Here is a 10,405-nt window from a genome sequence, read left to right as displayed (position 1 = left end):
GGAGATAGAACCTGACCTGGGAGGGCCCAGCTCTCCGCTCTGGAGCACACCTGGAGACAGGAGAGTGACCAGATCAGGCCTCTTTGTACTCTGGACTACTTGGGCTCTATGCGGGGGACACCCACAGACAACAGGGCTAGCAGGCAGCCTTTGGGGAAGCTAAGTAGATGAGCTAACAGTTGCCTAGCCCAACCTTGCTTTCCATCAGGGCACTTTCCAGTACTAATGAGGTGTTTGCACAGCTGAAGAATGAAACCAAGTCTGAGATGGGGGGCGGGGGGTGGATGGGCAGGCATTGGTTGTTTTCTCTAGAAGTTTAACTGTAGCTTATATCTACCCAAAAGTGACAAGGACTTCTTAGCATCCTGTGACCAGGCGCCGTTAGAAGAGGCAGGCTTGTTCTACCACGGGGTGCAGAAAGAGTCGAGATACAAAATGCCCTCTCTCAGGTGCATATGCATGATGAGGTTTGTCAAGTTGGGAGAATGACCAAACCAGGTAGAAGGAGGTAGGGGACTGGCTACCCACTTTGTAGTACCTTCCTCATAGCATATACCCTGTGCCAACTCATAAACACTGCTACCAGCACTCACTGGCCTTCCCTACAGGGCATAATGGAGTGGCCCTATAAGTTAGGGTGGACAGGGCGGGTCTCATGGTCATGGAGGGTTCTGGCACACAGATACACAAACAGGATACTCTTAGGAGATGGTCCTTGTCATAGTAACCCAGTAACCCCATGGGTAAGTGAAAACACGGTCTAAGTCGAAGACGCATGTGTAATACACCTAACCTAATGAGCACCACAGCTTGGTAACACAGCACACTGTGGGGTCAGTTGTTATCCCGCAAGGCCAACCAGGAGTGTGGCTCACTGCTGCAGCCCAAGCATCATGAGAGAAGGGGCTACCATTTCTCATTAGTCCGAGAAAAGAGCAAAATTCAAAGTCTCGTTGAGTGTGTATCTCTTTCACTTCACCGTGAGGCTGAACTGTGATAAGTTGAGGATTGTCTCCCGCAATGAGAGGCGCTCATCAGGAAATGAACTACATAGCATTTCCCAAACCTGGGGTCTCTGGTTTGGGAAACCTCAGAGATTTCAATCCTACACGCACCGTGTCTCACTGGGGACTGTGAAGAAAGGACCTCAATCACCTAAAAGACATGGAGGCCGGGCTGGAGAGATGGCTCAGAGGTTAAGAGCACTGACTGCTCTTCCAAAGGTCCTGAGTTCAATTCCCAGCAACCACATGGTGGCTCACAACCATCTGTAATGAGATCTGGTGCCCTCTTCTGGCCTTCAGTCATATATGCTGTATATGTAATAAATAAATCTTTAAAAAAAAAAAAAAAAAAAAAAAAAAGACATGGAGGCCCTTCAAGCACATGGAAGACACCCCGAGGGCATCCGGGAGCGGGTCTGGGTCCCACTTACTAGGGTCCTGAAGGAGCTGGGCTGCAATGGAGACTCGGCGCCGCTCGCCGCTGGAAATTCCCCCCAAATTATGGTTGCCAATCATTCGGTCTGCCACGTGGCTCAGACTCAGCTCTTCCATGACCGCCTCTACCTATAAGAGACATAAATGCCAGGCCTGCCACCTGTAACGATGGCTGAGACTTCAGTTTATGGGCAGGTGATGGCCCAGGAAAGATAACACTTCCCTAGAGTGCAAGGGGCACTCTCAGACTTATCATACCTTTGGGGAGAAAAGTCCACTACAGTAAAATCCACTTGGTTTGATGTGTAATACATAGGTCAGATTTAAATAAATGTTTAAAGTTCCAGGAGCGACAATATGTTTATTCTTGCAGCAGAAAAACATCCCAAAGGCATAATTATGATATAGATTATGTTAAGTGTTTGGGTTTTGAATTTTATTATCATAAATATTTTCTGTGCTTTAAAAAAAATCCAATTTGGTTTGAAGTGGCCCCGTCTCTCCTTGGTAACCCTAGTAAGTCCTGGAGGTTCAAGTGACTTTATCGTGGTGTGGCTTTACATCAAAAGAGTATAATCCATCTTCCAAAAGTAATTAAAAGCCATTCCGATCTTTACTCAAATCTCTTAGAGAAACTTCAAAGGGAACGTACCATGTAAATCCACAGCTCCACTTCCATGCTTCTAATTCCCTAACCAACTCTCTTCACTCAGCTTACACCCCACGGCTCCTTGTAGCCCCCTCCCTCCTTAATCTCAACTTTCCACACCAATAACATTTAAAAAACGATCCTTATTGACTTTCTAAGAAGACTGGCCTTTCTCCCTCTACCCTTCCTCGGCTTATTGCAGCCCCCAGAGACCTTTGGAAAAATCTCTACTTCCATGTTTCCCCTTCCTTGATCCCCGAGTCTGCAGGAAGCCCGGGGGAAGCAGAGAGGATACAATAGAGCAGAGAATTTGTTCCCAGCTGCCTCTAATGAGATTGCGCCCCTTTCAAAGTGAAAAAAGAAAAAACAGAAACCAGCACATTGCTTTGAAAAATAACCACAGTACTGCAGGAGAAGAGGGGATGACATTGGAGAGGAGGTCCAGAGGACAGGAGGTAGCCATCAGCGTAAATGGAGCCCTGGCCTACAGAAGATGCAAAGGGGGATAGAGGCGGAGATGTGTCAGGAAGTTAGTATGATCTGGTCTGGAAAAAAAAAAAAATCTCCTCTTGGAATCAGATTGAAGGGTTCTAGAACTAAGCTTTGCTTGACATGTGGGTGCTATGAATGGACCCCCGGTCCTCTGGAAGAACAGCCAGTGCTCTTAACCACTTAACCACAGAGCCATCTCTCCAGCTCCCTTCTTAAAAACACGCTATGTGGGATTTAGATTTTAAAAAATACTAAAGCAAAAGGGGATCTGCCCTTTCCTGAACTGAGACAGAAGAAGAGGGGATTTGGGAGAGGGAGGTGGGGGGTGGGGGAGAGGGCCTGGGAGGATGGGGAGAGACGCTGTGGCTGGGATGTAAAATAAATAGATAAAAATAAATAAATAAATAACTAATGCAAACAGAGAGGGTGAGCTGCAGGGGGTCTGTGAGCTGCAGGGGGGGTCTGTGAGCTGCAGGGGGTCTGTGAGCTGCAGGTGTGTGTGTGGGGGGGTTGTTTCTTCCTCTGTCACCGGTTAGGACCACCAAGCCGTGTGAACATGTTTTTGCACACCTATCTCTCAGGAGAATACAGGTGTCTTTTTCAGACTGCAGAGTCCTTCAGAAAGTATGAGATGGGGTTAGAAGGTGTGGATGTATCAATATCAAGATGAAGATAAAACCCGGCCCCCGGCCAATATCGGACCGAAGTGAGATACTGTGTTTGAACAAGCCTGCTGAACGCCAGCCAGAGGCCAGACCAAGGAATAACCTAGGGAAACAGAACCCATGCAATAGCCTTAGGGGAAAAGACAGATGAGGGATCGCTCTGTGAGGCCTGGGTTCCTCTTGAGTTAAAAATCGCCTCCCAGAGTCGTCCAGGATTCTCGAATGAAAGCAGCCTGCTCTGTCTCCAGGGCATTGGTAACAAGCCCACTTCCCAGGAAGCTGGGTCTTTTGCAGATGACAGCCCTACCTGTTGTTATTCTCAGGAGAGTTGGGGGTAGGGGTGTGGCGTCCCAGTCCAGACAGAACTAAGCAATATTGCCAACTAAGGCTGAGGTGGGTTTGTTTACAGCTGCTTCCAAACTGGGTACATTTAACAAACATCCTGGAACCTAGCAAGAATGATGACTCCATCATGTTTCTTCATGGAGGACACTTAAGTCTACGTTTCATGAAGCTCCTTCAAGATGAGATGGCTCCGTGGGTAAGGGCATTGCTACCACGCATGTCCACCTGAGTGCGATCCCCTGAAGCCGCAGGACCAGGAGCACCATACCAAACCAGATTTAGGTTGGACTGGTCACATTTCAGGTGCTCGAACAGCTCATGTAGCTGCCACTAAGGACGGCGGCGGAGGTGGAGCAGAATAAGCAAAGATGAAAAGGGACGGGCCAGGAGGTGGCAGGAGGAGGGACTTCTGAGGCCCAGGGCCTTGACCCCTGGGAAGTGGCCTTCACTTTAGTTTTACACACCTTCTTGTTGTAGAAGTCCGGAGAGCTACGCCGGAGGGCCAGCATCGCTGTGTAGCGCAGCGTCTCCCGCACCGTGAGACTGCTCAGAAAGACGTCGCTCTGCAGGAAAGGGGACATCAGGGTCGTCGGAGCCCCGGGGGCGGGGCCGGTGCCCGGGGTGGGGCAGGCCGGGGACGCACCCACCTGCAGGACGTAGGAGAAGCAGTCTTGGAACTGGTCCCTGAGCAGCCCGCGGCCGTTCACAAACACCTCCCCTTCCAGGGTCCCTGTGCGCCGCAGCCTCCCGGAGATGGCGTCCAGCAGCGTGGTTTTCCCCGAGCCTGGGGGGGACAAGAGAAGGCCCTGGAGGAGCCTCCGCATGAGAATGGGGACACTTCTCCAGACCCTTTATGCTTCAATGGAACCCTGACTGCACCTCTCCATGGCACCGGGTCTGAACAAATCCCGTTTGTCCCCTGAGTGAAGAGGGACAAGCCACAGAGGCCAAACACCACGCAGAAATGTCTTCTGGATTTGGTGACAAGAAAGTCTTGCTCTTGGTAGGGCTGGAATCCAGGTCTGAAGATGTTCTGTATTTGCTCTTTATACAAGATGGCTCAGCCAGTAAAGGGACTTGCAGCCAAGCCCGAGGACCTGAGTTCAGTCCCAGAGGTACACGGTGGAAGGAAAGAACGAATCACCAAAAGTTGTCCTCTCACTTCCACATACATGCCATGGCATGCATTTGCCCATACATATACACACATACATAATAAATAAATGCAGTGAAAAAATCGGGGTAAGAAAAATACAGGTTCAAAAAAAAAAAAATTAAGTCTAGTGGTGGTGGTGGTGGTGGCGGCGGCGGCGGCGGCGGCGGCGGCGGCGGCGGCGGCGCACGCCTTTAATCCCAGCATTTGGGAGGCAGAGGCAAGCATTTCTCTGTGAGTTCAAGGCCAGCCTGGTCTACAGGGTGAATTCCAGGACAGCCAGGGCTACATGGAGAAAGTGTGTGTCAAAAAACCAAAGAAGAACAAGAGGAGGAGGAGGAGGAGGAGGAGGAGGAGGAGGAGGAGGAGGAGGAGGAGGAGGAGGAGGAAGAAAAAGAAAAATACAGACACAGAATAGGAAAGCCAGGAAGCGCTGCTGGAAGCATTTGGCCCCTGGTACCTAAATTTCTTTTTGTGATCCCTTAGGACTGTGCAGTGCTACCTGAATGTAGATGACGTTGCTGGAGCTGTCTGACCTATGGTGGTCTGAGACCCCAATGTAGACTCTCAGACCTAACGAATGTGACTCTGCTTTTCAGCAAGTTCCCATGAGTGTTAGAGTTTGAGGAGCACTGGCTTAGAGGCCACTGGGGGAAGCAAATTGACCTCAGCCTGCACCATGAGCCTTGGCCATAGCTAACCAGCTGCTACCAAGAACATCCCTGCAGAGTTCTAGCCTGGTACTTGAGGTAACAGAGGAACATGTCTCCCCTGTTTTCTTTTCCCAAGGTCACATCACACACAACTTAGCCTGGGTCCCAGATTCCTTGGAGACAGGACAGACTTTTCCTAGCCTTTCCTACCCAAGGCTGCTAAACAGACTAACAAGAGCACAGGCGGACGTTCTCAACTACCTGAGGGAGCAAGGGCATTCTGGCAGGCTGGAGGAGCCCACACAGGACCAGATACAAGGTTTTCTATTCAAGAGCCGTGTGGAAACTGCTTTTACCACGAGGGGTCCTAAGATAAGTTCCTATGGCATTCATCATCTGTCCTAAACCATGTCTGGCCAAACTTGGGATTAGCACACATGTTCAGATAGAGTGGACTAGAAAGGAGAATGATCATATCCTTTAAAAGGAACATGCTTTCTGATGTCATCATTTTAGGGTGAATCCTGTAAATGTTGATAATATGCTGTTTATCACACTCCAGTGTTCATGAGACACACTCTGTTGCCTTTCTGCCCACGCGTATTGTGTAGTCTGTTTGCAATTGTTTTTTTCTGTGACATCAAAAGAATAGTTCATGTGGGGAAACATCGGTTGTCGGATCCCCTACCTGTATTTGTGGGTGTTAACTCAACAGCTTTGCTAATGGCAAAGCCTTATTATCACAGTCAAGGTATTTGTAAACTGTCTGAAACTAAAGGGTAGGAATAAAACCATCTTCTTGTATTAAAAGAAAAAAATGAATCGTGGGCTAGGGAAATGGCTCAGTGGGAGGAGAAGGGGAGGAGGAAGAAGAAGAGAAGGAAGGAGAGAAGGAGGGGGAAAGAAGGAGAAGGAAGAGGAGAAGGAGGAAGAGGAGTGATCCACATGAGCCAGTGGGATTATGTCCTGACTTCCCAGACACGATCCCTGTGCTTCCAAACCTGTGGTTTCTCCAACCAAAGCCTTGAAGACCTCTTGTGTGGTGCCTGGCCCCTCAGTGGCATTTGCTCCTTCCGCCTGTCCTTTCTCTCTGTCACTGCAGGTGTTCACACTACCAAGGGTGAGGCTTCTCAGCCTCACACGGAGATCCTCAGGGTTCTCCCCTGCCCCTCTCTTCTCTCCAGCTGTCTCTAAACAATGTTAGACTTACTATGCAGCAGAGAAGGATACCACTCCGGGGATAGAGTCTTAGTCGCGCACACACAAGCCTCCAGGTGACTGAAGTGGTATTAGGAAGTGTATTGAAAGCTGACTGGGGTCAGTGTGCTTAGAAAACATGTTGAGGGTCAGGGAGATGGGTCAGCTGGAAAACCGCACATACTTCAAGCATGAAGACTTGAGTGTAAACAGAGCCAGCATGGTGAGGCATGCTCCTCATCCTGCCGCGTGAGGATCCCTGGGGCTTGCAAGCTTTTCCAGCCTCGATGCACCAGTAAGTTCCAGGTAAAAGCGAAAGACCTTGTCTCAGAAGACAGCATGGGAAAGCCAGGCATGGTAGGTAGCACATAACTTTAAGCACAGCACTCCGAGGGCAAAGGCAGGCAGGTCTCTGCGAGTCTGAGAGCAGCCTGGTTCACGAAGCAAGTTCCAGGCCAGCCAGGACTACATAGTGAGACCCTGTCTCAACAACACAAAAAACAAAAACAAGAATCTACCCATAAATAAAATACATACACAAGATAGAAGACACACAAGGTTGGGTCTTCACAAACACATGCACCTACACAGACACATGCAAAATATTTAACTAATTAGCTAATTAAAATATAAAAGACTCAGGAGAGATCCCACAACCCTTCCATTATGTGAATAGAGGAGAAAATAACTACTTATGAAGAATCCAGCCGTTGTGGCTTGAATACAAAATGCCTCTTATATCCCCAGTTGGCAGTGCCTTTTGGGAAGGTTCTGGAAACTTTAGAAGGTGGCGACTAGCTGGAAGAAGCAGGCCACCGGAGGTGCTCCTTGGGTAGATCTTGTCCTGGTCCTCTTCTGTCTCTTCTCTCTGCTTCATGTCCATCATGATAGAAGCTGTTCTACCATAACTCACCGTGATGGACCAAACCCTCAGAAACCATCAATCAAAATAAATCTCTGCCGGGCGGTGGTGGCGCACGCCTTTAATCCCAGCACTCGGGAGGCAGAGCCAGGCGGATCTCTGTGAGTTCGAGGCCAGCCTGGGCTACCAAGTGAGTTCCAGGAAAGGCGCAAAGCTACACAGAGAAACCCTGTCTCGAAAAACCAAAAAAAAAAAAAAAAAAAAAAAAAAAATCTCTCCTCCTTTAAATTATTTCTTCCAGATGTTTCACCCACAGTGACAAACACCTAATACCACAGCCCTCACCACGTGTCAGATCTGTCAGGCCCTTGGGTGTCAGCCTCTTGCTCATACGTCACCCAGTGTATGATATTTTCTTATAGTAACCCAATTAGACTAAGACAGCCAGGGGATTCCTTTTCACTTAATCTTCTCCGTATTATTTCATTTAATCTTAATCCATTACCATACAGCTGTGCTCATGGATTCAGTCTGAGGCTGGACATCATAATCCTTTCTTTATTGCTATAGGAAAATGCCTGAGACTGGACACCTGAGGCTGGGTGAATTGTAGAAATGCCTGTGTGTGTGTGTGTGTGTGTGTGTGTGTGTGTGTGTGTGTGTGCATGCATGCATACATTCGTGCGTGTTACACCCCCATGGCCTGCCCACCAGGTCTCTCATCATTTCCACAATGGGGGACAAGCATGTGTCTCAGAGCTTTGGGAGACACACTCAGCTATATCCAAACAGTGCCACACCTGACTGTCACCACAGACTTAACATGGCCTATTCCTAGGAAAGAGCAAGGCGAGTGGACAGTGGATTAAATGCCAAAAATTTGCAAGCAGCTGCTCAGTCAAGAGGGTTTTGTGAACCTAATACGTCAGAATCCTTAAATTTACATATGCAGGAGAAGCGCTTGTCGTGAACGCTGTGCAGGTATGCCGTGCAGGTATGCCGTGCAGAGCCCTCTTCTGGGCCAGTGTACCCCCTCCCCAGCGGCTGGAAATCTGAGGAGTTACAGCTATAGGCTTTGCAGGGACAGGAGAGGAAACCCCTCCGAGGATAATGACTTGTTAATGCCAGAACACAAAAGCAAGCATAGAAGTCACGTTCAAATATTCAACTCTTCCCCGGAAAGAAGAGAAGAGCATGGGGAGGACACACAGGGGACTCCAGTCTGGAATGCTCGACTCCTTAGGGGCAAGGCTCAAAACAAACAAACAAAACAAAACAAACAAACAAACAAAAAACATGGTGTACTGGTAAGACTTTATGCTAACATGAACTCTTTCTTAGTATTCTCTGGTCTCAATTGTGTGTCTGACCACCATCAAAAAGAAAAAGGCCAGGGGGATCAAGAACATGAGTTAAATTCCACCTGCTGAACACCTTCACAAGAACTTTCCAGAAGTGGAAATACCAATTGAAAATAGAATGGGGTGGGGGGTGGTGAGGGAGAACGCTGGAGAGATGGCTCAGAGGTTAAGAGCACTGGCTGTTCCTCCAGAGTTCCCGAGTTCAATTCCCAGCAATCACATGGTGGCTCACAACCATCTGTAATGAGATCTGGCGCCCTCTTCTGGCGTGCAGGCAGACATGCAGACAGAACACTGTATACATAATAAATAAATCTTTAAAAAAAAGAAAAAGAAAACAGAGCTGGGCTGAGGCTTGGTGGTAGAGGGCTTACTTACCATGCCCAAAGCTCTGGATTTTATCCCCTACACCACCAACAATCAATCAAACAAGCAAACAAACCACTTACTTGTTGGACCGGACTTCCCACTCTTCCCATGGACTTTTCTCAACGCTTCACTTTGGTACCAGGTCCCATTCACAGACATGTCATTAGATTTCATTTCAGGGCCAAATGCATGGCCTTCTAGTGAAGCCAAAGCCTCACCAGAGTCCTCCTTGGAAGTGCAGAAGAAGCCCTCCAGTTCCTTACCTGAGCTGCCTAAGATGCACATTATCTGTCCACTCTCCATGTACAAGGAGACATCTTTGAGAATTTGCCTCTCCCATCGCTGCTGGAAGGATCTGACGTTCCACCAGGGCCCGACACGGTTGCTTTAAAGTAAATCCCACAAGGGCAAGAGCAGTGTAGGGTCCTGGGAGGGGCCAGGCCCTTGCTTCCCAACCCCAAACCCAAATCTAGCCCATCCCAATATCCCAGTTGCTCCCGGACAGTTTGGCGACTTTATTTCAGCCTCTATGCCCTGCTCTCCAGTCCTCGGAGGTGTAGTGTCTCCCAATAGCTGCTCTGAATACTGGGTCTCTCTGGCTGGCTGCAGGATAGTAACCTGCACGGTGTTTATTCTTGAGGTGAACCCTGCATTCCTTCAGCAGGCTTCATTCCACCTTGTGCCCCCAGCACCCCACTTTCCAAACCCTCTCTGTCTGTGCAGGGCAGTGTGGACAAGCCAAGGAAGGGGTGTGAATAACAGAACTTGGGGGCAAAGCAAATGAGCAAGGGAGGAGCTACTCACTGGTACTCACTGCCCACAGGCAGCTTTACCTCCTTCCACCCTGATCTGTTAAACAGGAAGCCCAAAGCCCCCAGGCCCACCCACCCACTTGGTGGGAAAAGGCGGCAGAGAGAGTGGGAAGCCCAGTTTTCTGCTGTGGGGTACCCTTACCTGACGCTGAAGGAGACATGGAGCACGCTCAGGCTGTGCCGAGCCTCCGAGCCAGTAACAGATCCCTCCTCCAGGGAGCTCTGAGAACTTCTGTTGACGTGAGACCCTCTGGCTCCTTCTGGACTCAGAAAGGGCAATTCACTCATGGTCAGCAGGAAACAAATGCAAGTGAGTTTTCTAGTGGCCTGTCCCTCTCCAGAGTAGCTTCAACTGAGGAGCCAGTGGGAGTGTCCTGCCTGATCTTGCCCAGCCCTGGAATCCCTCGT

At 49.2% G+C, this 10,405-nt stretch overlaps 1 protein-coding gene across 1 annotated transcript in view; it reads right to left on the bottom strand.

Moving 5' to 3' along the window:
* The window catches only part of Abcg5 (ATP binding cassette subfamily G member 5), a 24,529-nt gene extending 14,244 nt beyond the window's left edge, over nucleotides 1-10,285 (bottom strand). The window contains exons 1-5 of the mRNA XM_059248641.1: nucleotides 10,140-10,285; nucleotides 9,449-9,570; nucleotides 4,238-4,374; nucleotides 4,055-4,153; nucleotides 1,436-1,568 (exon numbers count right to left, since the gene is read on the bottom strand). Coding sequence (XP_059104624.1) covers nucleotides 1,436-1,568; nucleotides 4,055-4,153; nucleotides 4,238-4,374; nucleotides 9,449-9,570; nucleotides 10,140-10,285 — 637 coding nt within the window. The remainder of the gene's footprint in view (nucleotides 1-1,435; nucleotides 1,569-4,054; nucleotides 4,154-4,237; nucleotides 4,375-9,448; nucleotides 9,571-10,139) is intronic.
* Nucleotides 10,286-10,405: the final 120 nt, after the last annotated feature.

The sequence above is a fragment of the Peromyscus eremicus genome, chromosome 22, assembly GCF_949786415.1.
Source record: "Peromyscus eremicus chromosome 22, PerEre_H2_v1, whole genome shotgun sequence".
Taxonomy (NCBI): domain Eukaryota; kingdom Metazoa; phylum Chordata; class Mammalia; order Rodentia; family Cricetidae; genus Peromyscus; species Peromyscus eremicus.
The sequence above is the reverse complement of the archived record's forward strand: the minus strand, read 5'-3'. Positions and strand labels throughout refer to the sequence as shown.